Raw genomic sequence first — 18,825 nt, forward strand, 5'->3', positions numbered from 1 at the left:
TCAGGGCTCTATTGATATTTAGGAGGTTTATTAATTCAGGTAGATTGACTGCCATATTCCCATTAAGAAGTTAAAACTGGGAGGAGGTTTGGCAAGGCTGTTCTGTCTCGCTGCCAACAGACTCTCTCCAAGGGTTTCAGTCTGGAACTGGAGGCAGACACACACAGAGTAGAGTCAGTGAAACGAGACAGCTTACACTGTGCGTGTGTGTGTGTGTGTGTGTGTGTGTGTGTGTGTGTGAGCCTCATGTGCTCAGGCATAATTTGGTGGATTAAAGTAATATTACAGCCCAACATTTTCAATGAATTGTCAATTAATGTCCATTTAGCTATTTTGTGTGAGTAATTGCTAAAAGACAAGAATGATTCAATGATCCACATTTCCCACACTTTTGCTGGTCTCAACACCTGAGAAAACCTGGGGAACATTTTCTGACACACAGGAAGTAATGTAGCTAATGTTTCTGAAACAGTATCAAATGTCACAACAGCCCCAAATCATATATATACAAACGTATGTGGAAAGAACTAATAATATACCTTTTGACATGTAGAGTGTTTCATTTGATACAGTGAATAATATGTTTCCCTGTGCTTCAGATCACAGGCAGCAGATTAGCCCATCCTTTTCTAAAATATACTACCTACTTCCATTTTGTTAGATGACATCACATGATACAGATGTTGCCATGTATAAAGGACTATATGAACATACGGACATTGACAATGTATGATTCTTTTCTTTCACTTTTGTTTGCAGCATTGGTTTGCACACACACACACACACACACACACACACACACACACACACACACACACACACACACACACACACACACACACACACACATTCACACATATCCAGGCAGTGGTCTGATAATGCCACACAGATAAGATCTATAAGGAAGTCTGAATCACAACCAGCCCTCCTTTCTGCTGATACTGTTGAGTCAGAGGAAAGGTAGAAGTTTGATACTCCACAGTGATATGCTTTAACTTTATTTTTTCCACCACTGCTTCAGTGACACCTTACTTACGTTGAAATGAAACTCTAGTTTGAGTGGTATTGACACTGTAGATCCCAGTTGCAGCCATAAAAGCTGCTGTTATTTGCTTTCCGCTCCACAGTGCTTCCGATAATGCGTCTTGTTTGTTTATGGTGTTTTAGCATTTTACCCAAACATACATACAAAAGGCCCGTTTAACCAAATAGTGAACTGTGTTTACTTTTTGTATGCATCATTTGAACCTGGAATTTTTCCCTTCGGCATCCACCGTTCGCCTTGCCTGTCACTGTTCCTCGCCACCACTTGCCTGCCAGTGAGTTCTCCCTCGCCAGCGTCAAAACTAGGCCAGCTGAACGGGGTAGGCACAGAGCAGTTTGCCGGTGTAGTTGAAATGAGAGATAAAGGCTGAAGTCAAACAGGCGGCGGTGAGGCAGAGCGTCGTTGCCGTTTTCCCAAGTTGCATCCGAGAGCTGTCGAGGCGTTCGCTTCCTGCCATGTTTAGCGTGGTGACAGAGCATTTGTAACACCTCCGCCTGTGGCTTTCACAACTCTGTCACGTCAGATGAAATCAACTTTCAGAGAGGAGAAGTAAAGGAATAAGGTGGTAGAGGGGAAACGGGGAAAAGGCACGTACAGGAGTAAGAGAGATCTTTTTGTGCTCAGCGAGAAGGGGCAGGTTTGAGACATTGTTGGGGCTGAAAACACAAGCGCCGCATCCTAGTTTCCATATCTATTGTTTTTGTTGTCAGTCACAAGCCAAAAAGTCTAGCCTCGGCTTGGGGTGATTGTACATGGGGGTGGTATTAGAATAGCAGAACAGGAAGCCAAGGGTGAGCATAAACCTTGTTTTACCTATCTTACCACCATGAGTGGTAAAACAGTGAGCCTGTAAGACAGGGAGCTTGAATTAAACAACCTTGGTGTCTTACAGTCCTGAATGAAAACCAACAGACTGGTATCCTTGATGGTACATAGTTAATAACCGGAAAAGAGCAAGGCGTCTGATTTATCAAAGCATGCAAAAGTGCACACAGTACCACTTCAGTGTAATTAATAAATTACAAAGGAGCTTTCTCATTGTTGCACTTTTTACAATTTCAGCACTACAAATATACCTCAGTTTAAATCAATAAAAATGAATGAAAGAGAATCATAACAATTCTTTGTAATGCAGACTGATTACAATTAAATCTCATTAACAGATCCTCTGAATTTCCTATATGGAGCCACAGGTGCTCAGTGATGCAGTACAAGAGAATTAATTGATAAAAAGACATGAATTTGCTTTTGTGTTCCTTGTTTTCCAAATAAAATCAGTAATAACTGATCATTTACTAATCATGCTGTGATTTTCAGTGAGGTTGAGGATTGTGTGTCCGTAATTAAAAAATGTACCTGCGATTACACCCTCAAACCAGTGGGGGTTTGTAGATATTCTAAAACACAGAAAGTAATCAATGAATTGGATTTTATGTGCAGAAATAAGCATATGCAAGGTTGATAAATGAGGCCCCAGCTCTCTTCTTTCTCTCTGTACTGGTGTTCATTCAGCCATGTCTAAAGACAAGAAAAATATGGCTAGTGCTAATTTTTACAGTATGTATAATTTAAAAACTAAAAGTTTGGCTGAAAGATTTTCCAGCGTCTTCCTTAATGAGCAAACCTTAGAATTTGAAATGTAAGGTGAAATCCTACTGTGGCTGCACAAATTCGGTTTCGAATGCGCGTATCTCTGTAGGAGTTCATAAATAGTCAAGTACCAAAATAGGACATGGGAACCTGCAGTCAGCACTGTTCTCATTTCATTTTACAAACCCAGGCTATAAAAACCTTCTTCATACATCTGTAAAAACAAGGAAAGGTGAAACTAGGGGATATTGTAGTATTTTATGTCCTAGATCATACTATATTAATAGCTGTTAAATAGTCTTAAAAGCAGAATTTCCTTGAATGTGGCAACTCTTAATGCTTCTGTTGATTTTAGTATTTTCAGCTGAAAAATAGTGAAAAGACAAATTATGTTCGTCACGCATTTTCCCCAGAGTCACCGCCTATTAACAACACACTTGAGTAAGCCATTCTGATTTTGTTCAAGTGTCTGGTACATTTGAGACGAGCTTACTGTCTTGACAATCAGCTCTAACTTGCTGTGACTCTTCTCCTGTGTGGCCGCCAATCAGAGCCAGAGCTCATTAGCAACAAAGCTGCTTATATGAAACAGCAAAATGGCTTGTTTGCTCGCACTGCAGATAAAGAAGCACAGGGATAGAAATTGAAAGCTATATCAATAGAATCTGTACTAAAACATCTTTCATCTTTAGCTTTATGATCAACCATGTTAACATTATTCTACAGATGCAGATGAACAGACAATATAATTAACATTCAAATATGTTCAGTAATGTGCTGTCTTTAGGTTTAAAGCATTTACTTATACATTTTCAGCAGTTTTCACCAGATTTGTAGGGTAGTCCAGGATGTTCACTGCTGTTATTTTGCTCTGATGATCTCAAATTGAAGCCTGGCAGCTTGTGCAACTTGGCAGTAGACTGGCAACCAATGACCCGAAGTTAGGGATCGTCTCAAAAGTGCTTGATGACCAAGAAAGCTTTTCAGATTTTTGTCAATAGCTTTCTCTTTTTTTATCATAGACGCATCAAACTAACTTTATATTTTGTTTCCGCAATTCATTTATAGTCATTTTTATTTTTATTTTTAGGTAGAGTAAAATTCAAATAATGCTGCTTTATTTGATTAATTGAGGTACATACTTATTGTGCTAAATATTGTGCAACTATGCCAAACTTAAACATGCATATTATATATGTTAATGGGAGTATTCATGACAGTAGAAAACAATTTAAAACAGAAAATAAGCAATCTTAGCAATTTGGGCAACTTCCTGTGTAAGGCCCCCATCTTTGTGTTATATCCCTAACATATATATGCAGATTTAGAACATGGAATACATAAAATGATAAATAATCCTCTCATCAGGAGCAGCCTGTAAGACTACACAACTCCATTATATCTTAAAAATACACACAACAAACGAACACCTGCTGCTGCAGCTACAGGAGCGAACCCTTTGCCCCATTTTCATATAGGCAAAATATGAACGTTAAATATGTGCAGTGATGTGACCTGAATCTTAATTTACAGCACAGTGTTTTTATATGTTAATTCCCTCTGAGTGTAAACAAAGGTAGGTTTATCGAGCCACGACAGTTTCTATCTCTCAAGTCCGAGACCATTTTCAGAAGTCCCTTTATTTTTCAGCTATTTTAAGCCTATCTGTTGACTGTTTAATGAGCACAGGCGCGTGTGCAGCAATCACAAGATCAAGCACTGTATCTAATCCCTCTTTAAAGTGGGTTGCAGCCTGAAACCGGTGTGCTTCTTCTGTGTTTGGCGCCAGAAATGTACACAGGAAATTTTACAGGCCACCCCACTTCATACACACACACACACACACACACTCACACACACACACATTGCTCTGTGTGGTCTCATTAATTTGAATCTCTTGGTTTAATTAATCACTAACAGAGTGCTTAATTCATCTATAATTTCAGCAGAGTGGAGTTGATTAGTGTAGTATTTCCCTCTGGCCCTGTTAAAGTTTTTGATTTCCGTTTCTGTATTTTTTTTTTACCCCCCACCACACCTCCCCCAACCACCACCACCACCACTTCTTCTCTCTCATCTTCTATAATGGTGGCTCATCAAGAGCTCAGAGACAATCAGCTGGCAGAGCACCCTTGACTCCCTTTTGAGGGTTGTGATTACGATGATGGTGGAAGCTTAAAGTTATTGTCGTGGAATCAAGTGGATCCACTCGTGTTTCATTGTTGCGGGCTGCACACATTTTGAGTCTGTCTTTAGTTTTATTTTTACAGACTGCTGCCTTTTCTCAGCTTGACGGGTGATGAAGATGACGAGTGCAGCGTTTTTTTTGTGTAGAAAATCAATGCATCAAGAGTACCCTCTTGTGTTGTACCATTGTTGCTGGTGGTATTGAAGAGTTCCTTTAACTCGCTTTACTGAAGCATGATGACGGAGAATTACATATTTCAGAACTGGATTTGTTATTTATAGGATTTTTGATAGCTGGCTTTGTGTTGGCGAATGTTTACAAGACTTTTCTATAGTTTGAAATTGAAGAATGTATTTATAGTGTGTCTTACTCGGTTGTCACTTTTTTTATATAATAATCCTTTGACAAAAGTTTAAAGTGGTGACAGCAAGGGGACATAATTCACTTTTTGTCATTTCTCCTGCTGATAATGCTGAGCTATTAATATTGCTTTATGTACAATCTGAGAAGATTATGTTTGTCAATTAGTCAAGTCAGTTATGCCCAGGTGTAGGAGTCTCATTCATTTTTGGAAATCCAAGAAGGGTTGAATTGAGGTCAATTGTCCTCAACGCAACCCTCCTTGGATAATTATAACCTGGATGACTGAGAATCTTCACAGACATTTTTGGAAATATACTAAGCTGTCAAGGATCATAGGAATGATGTCAAGTCGATTCCTGTGTGTGTGTGTCCTTATTTTTCTTCAGTGTTCTGCGTGACTTGCCTTTAAATGAATTTGCGTGCGTGTATGCACGTCCGCACGAGGCCACTTTGCCTGTCAGTGTGTTTGAGTGTTGTGAACCCCTGAGCTCAGAGAGAGGAAAAGGCTCGAGCTCTTTTTTCCCAGGAGTCATCTGCCAATCATTTTCTCAGATTCAGTGGTAAAAAAAATGGAGGGGAAGGAAAGACACAGAGAAAGAAGAATAAAGGGAAAAGAAAAAGAAGAAAGTCTCCCTGTAGAATGACTAAATAGACCTTCAGTGATCTGACAGAGAGGCCTGGAGCTGAATCCCAAATATGCTCTGCACAGTTAAATATCCACACTGGGAATGCAGAGCTTTACCACACTATTGATTTTAATCATCTCTTAAAAGCTGAGACTTTAAAAAAGATATAAATAAAAAGAAAACCCTAAAAGCCTGGGTAAAGAATATAGAAATCTTGTGAATCCGGAAGATGGTGACTGATTTGATTTTTTGACATCTCACACCCCCATCTGCACCCTGAGCTCCCTCGCATAATCCCTGAGACACCTTTGAGATGATTATAAGGTGCTAAATTTACCCCCTGCTCTGGCCGCTGCTGACCGAGTCACAGAAGCGCTCATTAACAGGAATAGATTCTCCATGTACTCACAGCAGTCTGTAGAGCCACTAATGAGGGGTGAAGCTTGATGACGAGAACTTGATTGAAAAGGCTTTGCTGGGAGGGAAATGTGATGGCACTTATGACTGTAAGAGCTTTCGTAGAGCACAAATTGTGTGATGGACACTATACACTGCTCTGCTTATTCCTCAATGGTAGCAAGCCCAATGAGAAACGATTAATAATCTGGGGTGAGCGTTTATTTTCATCACTGCTCATTCTTAAAGTAAAAAGTACATCTGTTATTCTATTCCTCTAAATCAGAAACTGGTATGTGTCCAAACAGAATATATCTCTTTATGAGCTGAAGGTCCAAACCAAAGGAAAACACTCGTTAGGGCCAGTTTAATTTCGTCACTGAGCCCACCCATAGAAACCCTGCGTCTTTCTTTCACTTTTCCACATCAGGAACTTCACAGTGTCTGTATCCTGAAATTGAAATTCCAAATCTGCTGATATTAAGAGGTGCAGTGAGTGTAACTGTGAGTGTTAGCAGAGCGTTCCTGGAAATTACAAGAATTAGTCTACATGCTGTGAGGGTGTTTCGCTAACATGCTGCTAACGTTCTCCCAATAGTCACAGCATAGTGATGTTTAGCAGTTGGGTTGTTACCATGTTAACATCTTAGCTTTTCTTTGTGTTTAGAGCTAATAAAAGTATCTTAGCATGCATCACATTAAATTGAGGAAAATGGGAATAGTTTTTGCAGATATTTGATCAAAAACCAAAGTATTTGACACATTGAAATTTTAAACTGATGAAGGAGCTTCATGACAATCCATCCAAGAGTTGCAGAGATATTTCAGTCTGGACCAAAGTGGTAGCCAAACCAGACCGACCAGTTGTTAGCATAGCATAAGACTAAAGCATGGTTAATCCCACACGTTGCCATACCAGCAGTACTTGACATACAGGCTCGAATATTCCTTTGTGTTTTTGAATTCTTCTACTGGCAGCACAGCGAATGATCTAGCACTAATTTGAGGGTAGCCTCATTGTTGCAGGCAGGGTGGGGGTTTGTATCCATGGGGAAGAAGCCAGGGCAGCTCCCTCAGCTGGGGTCTCTTAGCTTGGTCAAGTTGACAGTGATACATGTCTCTCTGGAGGGCTTCTATACAAGATTATTATACCATTAAAAATACGAGTGGATGGAAAGATGGGGGGATGGAGCGTTAGTGAGAGTGTGATGTAGCCTCTGCTTCACAATGTCAACTCCTGGAGGATTTCTCAACTAGAAGATAAGGAGTGATCATAGCTACAGGCTAGCCTTGTTTTCAAGTCTTAATGTACAGTGAAAAATTCCAAAGTCTTCATGTTATTTGACAGGACAGTTTGATTGAGAGATGCACCATTTCAGCAGAGTGCAGATCGATAATGCCTTGGTTTGTTGTCTCACTGTGGAAATGTCATCTTAATAAAAGATGAATGACACTTGTTCGGTAAATGGTGGAAAGTAACAGTTATCCATCCCTGATTTGGCATTGGCAATGCTTTAGTCATCTAAAAAAGAAAAAGTTTTATTATTTGAAACATAAATTGATAATGATTTTATAAAAAATACACATACTGTACTGACTTAGTTGTGATACCTGAACACGAAATGTTGTCTTCTGAGAATGTATGAAAACTAGCTATCAAGTGAACTTAGAAGTATAAACAGTTATCATAAAGTAATGGCTAAACAGTTGAAATATTAGATAAATGGTGGAAAAAAATGGATAAATGGTTATAATTACGTCCCACACCTAGTGGCAGTAGTATGGAAACCGTGAAACTTGACTAAACAGACCAAACATTAACAGTTCAATTGTAGGAAAAAAATATTGCAATATCCCCCTAATATTTTATATTTATAAATTTAAAATCAATTCAAATGAATACATTTGAAAAATGACAGGTGGGGTGCATGAAAGGGGAACTAAACAAAAGTTTTAGAGAAAAACAACTTAAACTGAGAAGCTAAGTGTGGAACTGTCCCAATGAACAGGTTTCATACCTGTCACCACTCTACACAAACATGCTATTTTAAGTTAATTGAATAAATTGTGGTGTACTGCATGTGGTCCAAAGATTTATTTTGCCATAATTTACCTTTTCACTCCTTTTTTGTTCATGAGGTCCTTTCATGTGTCAAAACATCTTATTTTCCCTAAGGTAACACTATGCGTGTGTTTATAATGTTGTGGTTAATTGTACACTTTGTGTGAAAGGTTCCTCAACTTATGCTTGACTGTGCCAAAGCCGTGTACTGTACCATTAACCTGTCAAGCTGACTGCCTATGTTAGAGGTGTACTTACAGACATGAAACAGCCGGGGCTGCGGCTCTTGATGGGTGTACTTGCCTTGCTCTTACAAATATACCATGTCTTAAGCAGGGGATATCGGCCTGTCCTCCAAACCATATCACAGTGGCACTCGATGGGGTTTGCAATGCCATATAAAAGATAATGGAATATAAAATTGTTTTTTATAGCCTCTGAATGTGTGGAGGGTTCGTGCTGAAGGCTTCTTAGCTATTGTTTTAAGGCTCATGAATCTCCTAAATGGCCGCCAGTGATCGTGATGAACGAAACATGAGGACATTTAAACATTGTCTCGCCTCATAACCTCCCCTCAGTCGACTGGACGGCCCACACTGTGGTGCTTAAGGTGGCTGAACAGTGCAGCTTGCTGCCGTAGATCAGAATTGGATTTCCCCCACTGGTGCCACAAAACAGCATATTTAATCTGTTGGACCCTTTGAACTGTAGTTCTACGGTCCACTTCAAGCTGCTGAGGGTTGGTGGAGCACCAGTACTCTTTGTTTTTCCGTGTGTTTGTGTGAGGGTGCAACAAATGTTATGATGAAACTAATTAAATAGGTTCAACTCAAACATCCTTTTTTTTTCTCAGCACATTTACTCGGTTTTGTCCAACCAACAATCCAAAAAGACAATTTTAAAAGACAAAAGCAACAAGAAACCCTCACATGGCATGAATTGGATACAAATCTTAAATTTGATATGGACTGAAGGATTTTCTGTCAAAGATGACACATGTTGCAGTACACCATAAAGATGATACCAGTGTAAGAGAATGTGTGTGTTTTAAAGTTATTTTTAGCCAATTAATAATATCAATTCATGCCCCGTGCTTTGACTTTGTTGACCTAAAGGTTATTGTAAAACGAACTACTTACGTCAAAATGCTTTATTAAAATATATGAAAATATATGCTAAAACCATGTCTGATCTCAGACACAATTGGCAAGTAGAGCCTGGTATGTGTGTGTGTGTGTATGTGTGTCACTGACCTCTGGCCGACCCTGAACCATTTGAAAATATGATTGTAATCCTTGTGAGGATTTGGCCTGGGTGTCTATTACCACTGTAATCTGTCACACTGGCATCCAATATTCATTCCACGTCCAGGTTAAGCCCCTCTTTCTGTCTGCACCACCCATCACCATGGGAGAGGGAGAGAGAGAGAGAGGGTGAAGGGATCCAGTAAAGGTGTTGGCATGACTGGAGAGAGAGAGAGAGAGAGAGAGAGAGAGAGAGAGAGAGAGAAGGAGAGAGATTTTGAAATTGAGAGAGCACTGCTTCAATCAAGCCCCTGGGTCGGGGTGAAGAAATCTATCGTGGAACACAAGGTCTCATTAATGCAGCAGGGATAGCTTTAACCCCCACCTCCCATCTTACACACATGCACACACACCTCGCTGGGGAAAAAGAGGTACATATAAAAAATGTGGAAGAGAAATGGATAGATTTAAGGAGAGAGAGACTGTACATTCCTGCACAAAAAGCGAGAAATCTTACACTGTTGATGCAATGAAACGGCCACACACGTACAAAGTTGTAATATAATTTCAGTATAGATTTTACAGTAATTTTACATTAGCTTGATTTATGGATTTATGCCAAACTGGAGCTGAACTTTAAATGTGCTGCATGTAGCATTTTTTACTGACTGATAAGTAACATTTATTGTCAAATCAATTTTGATACGATGGTATATTATGGTTAGCCCCGTAAGAGACAGCTGACCTGTCCAGGATGGATTGTACATTTTGTCCAGTGCATGCTGGGAAAGACTCCAGTCCTCTGTGACCTTGGACAGAACAGAGAATGGATAAATGGATGAACTGGTGGATGGATGTTATTATTACCTTTAAACCAACAATCATATGGTATTATGAGATATTTGATTATGATATAATTTCATATGATGATCTCATACAAAGTGATCCCTTTGTGAAGTAAAGTATTGCATCTGTAACATGGAATGTCATATCGTATCATTTGATTTAGATACATGTTCTAATCATTTGTAAAAAAGCAAATGATTATTTATTCTGTTAGCCAATCTAATAATGTTTACAGATATCATTGTACGCAGGAGCTTGTTTAGCTTCCTTTCCATATTTTTTGCAGATGACGATCAGTGCAGTAGTCAGCAGTGTCGGTGTCAGAGCAACAGTTACTGTAGGGGGCTACAGAGAGTCAGAGGTGGCTGCAGAAGCTCATTAATCATGACTTTTTTTTCTTGAAAACAGTATGAACCCTGTGTTTGATCCAGGATATGCACACAGCTGTTGTATTGTACCGGTAATAATAAAGAACATTGCATTTTCTTCCCATTTCCTTGTGTGAGAGGCACTGAAGCTCAAAGTGTGATTGTCACACCTATTACATGAAAGCTGGAAACACTGCAGGGAAGGCTGAACTTGGATAACATTAATTCAACAAATTTGTTTGCTTCTAATTCATTTTTTGCAGATTTAAAAAGTTAGAAAAAGTTAGAGAGTGGTCAAACTGTGAAAAGGGTCTGTATTGATTTAAGAGATGTGACAGTCTGAATCTTTTATCTGAAATGCACTATACAGTCCTGACGCAACATTTTCTGCAAAGTTAGTTCTGCTCAGTGATTACAAACAGCTAATAATTACAGCAGCTATGAAATAACTAAAGCTTAAACAAATATCACGTGACTCTTGTTAATCCTCTGAGAATGACATTTTTTGCTCTAAAAAAGTGTTTAAATAAAAAAAAAAAGATCAAATTACTTGTTTAAAGCAGTATGAATGCTGATCACTTCCAAAAATTAAAAGTGTTATTGGAAAAGTAAAGAGGAGCAAGAAAGAGAGGAGAGGAAAGGGCACAGGGAGGAATTGATGGAGGATAGATTAAATTTGCTATCTGGGTTACAAGTCCAAGACATCTGTCACAAAAACGGATTGATTTGATTGGTGGGGGCCCATCTATCTAGATGGCTTGTCAGCAGTTTGGTAAATTTATATTCCCCCAAGTCCCATCCTCCATCAGTGGTTACGGTGTAGCTGGGCCAAGGCTGTCAGCCACCACGCTCATATCTTATTTTAAAACTGGACACGGTCAAAACCTCACTAACTTATCTGCTCTACAGCTCTTTTGTATATATATGCCCATATTTACTCTTAATGGATCCCAACTGTGACCTCAGCCGGTGAGGAAAACAGCTTTAAATATTCCGTATGGCCTTTGTCAGAGCAATTTTTCAAATAAAAGTTGCTCTTAATGTTCTTTGTTTGGGTAAAGGTTGAAACCTTTAAGACGAAACACTGCTTTTCATCTTGTGTATAGAGCTACAATGAGAAAACACCTGTGATATGTAGTCCTGTATTTTTTGCCAGGAATATTCTAGTCAAGTGATAAATCATTTTTTAAAAAGTGAGCATTGCATAAAATTAAGAATAATTTTTCAGTGGATGAAGTTTTTGTGCTTTTTCCCTGTTCTAATTGTTTTAGACGACAGATTGATCATTGTTAATTTAACTGTTGCAGTTGCACGGTGGAAGATCTCAAAACTGAAATTGCACCTTCATTCAGAAATGTGTTTGCGAGGTAAATTGCTTCAGACAAGTGATATGAAGTGTTGTTTTACCTCCGTGAGTGCATCAGGCAAATTGCTCTGTAACGTGTTTAAAAGCCTCGGCTGGGAAAGCAGGAGAAAAACATTTCCCCATGACCTAAACACTAAAAATAACGCTGGTCTGTGAAGTGCAGCTGAATGGAATTAGTCTAATTTATTATCCTCGACATTGCTGCATTGTTGATTTTTATTCCTCTAGTTGGTTGGTAAAATTAGCCTAAATAGTTTGACAGTAATGGGGACAACGCCAAAGGAATTTATAGCAGCCTCCTGATAATTTGTGAAACACACACTACATCCGCCCACAACCAACACGTACACGCTGCTATACAACAATCCACCTGTACCCACAAACTCCCACCGTCTCACTACATCACAATGCTGGTAATCGGATTAAGCCGGTGTGTTTTGGGTCGGTCGACGGCATCTCTATTAGCGCCAATTTAGCGTGACCTTTCCGCTACGGCAACCTCGACGCTGGCTTTGTAATCTATGATGGCTGTCCCCCATCTTGGCCACTTATCATCACACCGGGATTAATAGAAACATCTTTTGTAATTACAGAAATGCTGCGTTGCCATGCCGGCTGCTGTCAATTATTTTAATGTGTGCCAAACCATTAATCGGCTAACGGAGACCTCAGTGATGCCCTACAGTAAAACACAGAAATCTGCCATTGATTTTCACGAGGCCTTATACTCAGCATTTTATGTCCTTTCTCTTCTCCGGGCTGACCGGTGAGGTTATTGATCTTCATAAAGGCAGTATTTTGTCGCGAGGCGAGAAGCGGAGGAGACAGTAATGAAAGGTTTTTAACCTGTGTGTTCGGGGGAAGGGGGGGCACCGGACGACTGGCCGAGGTTGCAAGGTGCTACACACAGCAGATTTTCAGCTGCTTGTCCGCGGGGATCGATAGGGATACATCTTTGTCTGATTACAGAGATGGTGCTGGTGAGGATGGTGGTTTGTGTGTGTGTGTGTGTGTGTGTGTGTGTGTGTGTGTGTGTGTGTGTGTGTAGGGGTGTGGGTGTTACAGTAATAGCTGATCATTGGATCCGCCTGACTTAGACAGAAGAAAAAGTTTGACCTCAGACATGATACAGTCACTTACAGTAAGACACTCCGAGACCCTTTTGCTTACTGTCTTCAATTCAGAGGTGCAGTAGAGGCTTTACTGTAGGTTTAGCTTCCCAAGCAGAGTTTTTGGCATTTGGCAGTCTGGATCAAACTCACACTGGAATACTACTGCGTGGACTAGTAGAGTCGCAAATGTATTTACAAGATTTGGAATGTAATGTGTTTATACTCATTTAATTTCGTGCTATGATATATTTATACTCCATATTTCAGAGCGAAATACTTTTTACTTGATTACATTTATCTTTCAGCTATAGTTCCTGTAGTTGTTGCTGTAGAATAACATTCTCATACAGATCCTTTGGATATATAAAATACAAAGAATACTTAAAGACAAACCTGTCCAATGGTGTATATAAAATCAGCTATAACACTGAAAGGCTGCTTACATGTTCATGCATCACTAATTAGTATTCCTTTTATTTATATATCATATAATAGAAATAAAACAATCACATGCACCATTCTGCTGTATTTTTAGTGTTATTGCTGTTGATACTTAATGTAAATCTAGCTTATGACACTTCTGTCTTCTTATTTAAATAAGGATTTGAATAGAAGACTAGGTTATTTTTTTACATTCAGGTATTTACACTTACACTAAAGTGGTATAAGGAGTGTAAAAGTATCTTTTATAAGTGACAATGAAGCAATACGTTCAATCCTAAGGTGACTTTTATGAGGGTAAGTAGAAAATGTAATAGTTCTGCATAACTGAAATACTGATCTGAAAGTGAGGATTTGATCAAAATATAAAAGTCTTCAACAACATTTAATAGAATTTCCAATTTCAAGGGCACCACGATTAAAGAGAAAGTGCTGATAACCGAATGCTACTTCTGTAGTTTAGTTAGTATGGTACAGTGTAAATACTGTATTTTATTATTATAGTTATTTTTTATTTTTTGATTATAATTAAAGCATTTGTTTTTTCTCTGTCTTTCCAACTGTAACCGTTTTACATCAACCTCAATAGTTGCAGCTCTAATACACATTTCCAACAAGCCACTACACCGCCAGCAACCCTGCATGCCAAGTGTGTTTTTTAGAGACTGTCCACACCCCCTAACCAGGCATAACTGTCGCATATGAGTTATTACACATCTGTCTGTGGGTACACAGTGCACCAGATGCTGCAGTTAATGGCACACCTAACCTCCCACCATGAGATGGTATACTAAAACCCAAGTGGAATTTTCCACTTCCAGCCTGCCTTCTTCCTCCTTCCATCTCCTCGGAGCAACCGCTGTCCAGTGCTTAGAGAAGCCTGTAGGGGATGGTCCAGACAGGATATTAATGGGGCCCTCCAACAGTCAGAAGGCCTGACAGAGCCCTGTTTCATTGTCACCTTGCCTTGGAGGACGAGAAAAAACTTGCAAAGCTTATTAGTCGAATGGAGCTGTTTCTCCCTCTAACTTACTCAATCTCTGCTTCATTGCTTCATTAGACTGTCTTACATCAGATGTCTGCTCTTCCATCCATGTTTCCTCAACACATCACCACACTTACTCCAACACACACACACAAACACACACACATACGCACACACACACAGGGTGACATCTCCCACCTAATCAAATAGTGGATTATCTTGTCCTGATAAATTGGAGCTTGTAGCACTTGAAAGGTCCTGCTGGAGGAGTGCCTGCTCCCTCTGACAGCTAGATCGAGCCTCCAGGGAGCAAGGAGAGAACATGGTCTGGTAATGATTTGTGGTAAATCGGACAAATGTTTTTGGGAAGACCTCTTTCAAGCAAGGGGCTTTATGAATTTAAAGCTTGTGAAGAAACTCTAAATCCACAAGTCGTACTCAGAAATGAGTGATAAAATAGGCATCCATTTAGCCCTGTATGAATTAAGTTATGATGGATGTGATTAAATGGTACAAAAGATTTAGATGGAGTGAGAGTGAATGAGAATGAATATATTCAGTGTTAATGAATCAAATTGGCATTTCATATGGAATAATATCAACTAAAGATCTTCGCAGACCCAATGAGCTCCCTGTGCAAAAATAGGCCAAAAGAGACAGTTTGCTTCCTTTTAGCACGATATTCATTTTATCCAATCTGTTATTTACGAGGTTTTGTGTTCCTCATGACCATTTTACACATAAAGATTACCAACATGCTTGCCATGCTTACATTGATTCATCTGAGTAAAATTTAATCAACTGAAAATGTTTTTTTTGTGTCATATCTCACGACGGCTAACAACTTTACCTTCTCTTCATGTTCTCTGCTTTCTCTGTGTAGGAAAACCCATACATGTGTAATAATGAATGTGACGCCAGCACTGAGGAGCTCGCCCACCCTCCAGAACTCATGTTCGACATCGAGGGCCGTAACCCCACAACCTTCTGGCAGTCCACATCCTGGAAAAAGTACCCCAAGGCCCTCCTGGTTAACATCACGCTATCTTGGAACAAGACCATTGAGCTGACAGACGACATCGTCCTCACCTTCGAGTCAGGCCGGCCCGAGCAAATGGTCCTAGAAAAGTCCCTGGACTATGGACGAACCTGGCAGCCCTACCAGTTCTATGCCACTGACTGCCTGGACGCCTTCACCATGGAGCCCAAGACGGTGCAGGACCTGAGCCAACATACCCTGCTGGACATCATCTGCACTGAGGACTACTCACGAGGTTATGTGTGGAAGTATGACAAAACGGTGCGCTTTGAGATCAAGGACCGTTTTGCGCTCTTTGCTGGGCCCCGACTCCACAACATGGCTTCCCTTTACGGTCAACTGGACACCACCAAGAACCTGAGGGACTTCTTCACCATCACAGACCTGAGAGTCCGGCTGCTCCGGCCTGCCACAGGAGCTACGATGGTGGACGAGAACAACCTGTCCAGATACTTCTACGCCATTTCGGACATCAAAGTTCATGGCAGGTAAGACCTGAATTCTTTTGCACACATGCTCATTCCTGTGGACTAACTCTCAGAATTGATGTTGTAATAATAATCCTGTGGACCAGAACTTCTGTGGTTTCTCTGTGGCATTGCTTCAACCACAGTACAGCTACCCAATAGTGAAGAAAAATGCGTTTGCGTTACCATTCTTTCAAATTAGGCAGCGGATCTATAACGGTGTGCAGAGTTCCCCGGTCATCAGCATGTCTTAATTAACCAAGCTGCTTACGGCTTGCTGAAGCACTCTTCTGTATTCTGGACGCCAAATTCACTCAGCTGTCTGTCTGTTAGCCTATGGAAGACATTAGAGGTAGCATTTCAGCTGTCAGGTCACTGAACGTTGTAATTAGTGTTTGATTTACGGAATCCACAGAGGGTCATATAACATGAAAACAAGACGCCATTATACTGTTAGCAGAAAGGCTGACAAAAGCTTCTTGACGCTACTACAAGAGTCACTGGGGCATAGACTTAAGTGGATCTGTTTTACACTGTGTGGTTTTTCAATTTAACAGATGTGAATATGGTTGTAGGGTTGGAGGAATGAAGATTTAATTACTCTTGTTTTGCTCTTCACACATGAGAGGCTCGCTGTACAGAAGTGCGGAGCAGCGGAACGTCACAACAATTCGAGGATATTGGTAGAAGTGTTGAAGTCAGGCTGCCAGACTGTGGCTCACAACAGTGGCTGTGTCACAGTGTGCCTCGGCCTGAAGATAGACTCGGGAAGACGACTACAAATAGAAACATCAGTTGTGTCGTTGGCTGCCACCGTTGTGGATGTGTGAAAAAAATTAATCAAAGTTTCCTGAGCTTAATGTTAGGGTCACAATAAGGTAACAATTTAAGATAATAATGCCAGCAATTAAAAGGAACTGAATCGTTTGCATCCGCGCGCTACACTGGTTGATACACAGTTAGATTGCAATAATACGTTTGCTGCTGTGACATTATTTACACTAATAATGTCAAATGCCTTCAAGCTAATTTAATGAATCTCTAATTTGTTGATTTCCTTAATATGCCATTAAAATAGAGTATAGCTATACTACACATTGCTCATTGCACTGTAAATGGGCAGGTACCCTTGAGCACAGGGGCTATGATAATGAATGCCTCATTCAGAAATTGAATTTTTGACTTTTTCTCATGATTGAGAAGGTCATTCAGCAAAACTAACTGGAGGGAATTTACTAACACAAAAGAGTTGGATGGGGCATCCATTCAACATCCGCTGAAATGAAGAGGGCTGTCATAAGCGCAGATTATTTATTCTATCTGACTAATCATGACCAAACTTATACATCCCTGTGGGGCTGTAGATTTGAGCAATGGCTGTGCGCCACCATCGGGCCGCGATCGTTTACTAGCCCGCTGCTTTTAGAGTGACGCTCGCCTGAGAAATGTTCCCAACGGTTTACCAAAGGTAACACACAGTTCAGCCATAATGAGATACAGTCTACACAGAGAGAGGCTTCACTCTCCTTTTTCCCCTCCCATGGCGAATCACTGCTCAGCCCCTTTCTCCATGCGTCGTATACGAGACATAAGCTTCTTAACCCCCGGAATACAGTTCTGTGGGACTCGGCGGGAGCGATTTTGCAGGGGCAGTGAGGTTGAATCTGGCATATTTCACTGTGCTGGACTCGGCTGCCATCCGTGTGGATCAAGAGTGGGGAGGGTGGGTGGGTGGGGGGGGGTGGAAAATACCGTAGGAGAGCTTGCTGATTTTTCTGGCCTTGCCACAACAGTGTGAGAAACAAAGAAAGAAACCTAAGCTCTTTGCCAAAGTAGGTCAACCTAGAAAGGATAGAGAAAGAAGGCAAGAGGCACAACTTTGCAGAAGTAGATCTCTTTGCATCTGTGACATGTAGCTGAAGTTGATACAGGGAAGCCAGAAGTGTCATGCATGACCATTCTATTATGGCTGATTACAAGAAAGAGCCGGACTGAAGGCACTGGGGAGAGAAAAATCGATGCAAAGAATTTCAAATCAAACCAAGCATGTAACTGTGAGATAGATGTGAACAATGCATATGGCCCAGTGACGTAAATGAATTTGACACCCTCACTGTTTTATTGTGTCAGCTGTACTAAATGGGTGTGTGGAGACAGAAAGCATGGAGAGTTGGGAGGATTTTCTAATTATCTACTGTATGACTTTGGCGTAATTGCTTTGCCTCTTTTTTTTTTTACATGCTTTACAGTAACTACAGCCTGCAATTTTACCAACTGTGTATCCCCCTTGCGCAACCCCTCCTTCCCCCTCCACCCCCCACCTCGTCCACCCTCCCGCCTGTGATCAATACAGTGTAATTAAAGCTGGAGAAGATTCAGGCTACTAAAGGATCTGTTTCTAGCTCTCTGTTTCGCTCTTTCGAGCTCTGTACCTCCCCCCTCCCTGTCTCGCTCTATTTCTCCTGTGCAGAGAAGACTTGTCTCCAAAGGGGCTCTGGATCCCTGCCTTGAATTATATACGAGGACCCAGCCCCACTCCATCCCTGTACCACCACTCCAGATATAAACACCAACCACATACCCGCAGTAAGAACTGTAGAAAGGATTTTTTTTTTTTTTTTTAAATCAAAGCACTGTTTTGGTTTTTAATTGCCAAAATCCAACATGCCAATCCCTTTATAGGCTGT

At 40.5% G+C, this 18,825-nt stretch overlaps 1 protein-coding gene across 1 annotated transcript in view; it reads left to right on the top strand.

Annotated features, from left to right (window-relative positions):
• The window catches only part of ntng1a (netrin g1a), a 92,456-nt gene that overhangs the window by 23,347 nt on the left and 50,284 nt on the right, over positions 1-18,825 (top strand). The window contains exon 2 of the mRNA XM_062441711.1: positions 15,516-16,159. Within this exon, the coding sequence (XP_062297695.1) occupies positions 15,516-16,159 (644 nt within the window). The remainder of the gene's footprint in view (positions 1-15,515; positions 16,160-18,825) is intronic.

Source organism: Scomber scombrus, chromosome 20 (genome assembly GCF_963691925.1).
Source record: "Scomber scombrus chromosome 20, fScoSco1.1, whole genome shotgun sequence".
Lineage (NCBI taxonomy): Eukaryota > Metazoa > Chordata > Actinopteri > Scombriformes > Scombridae > Scomber > Scomber scombrus.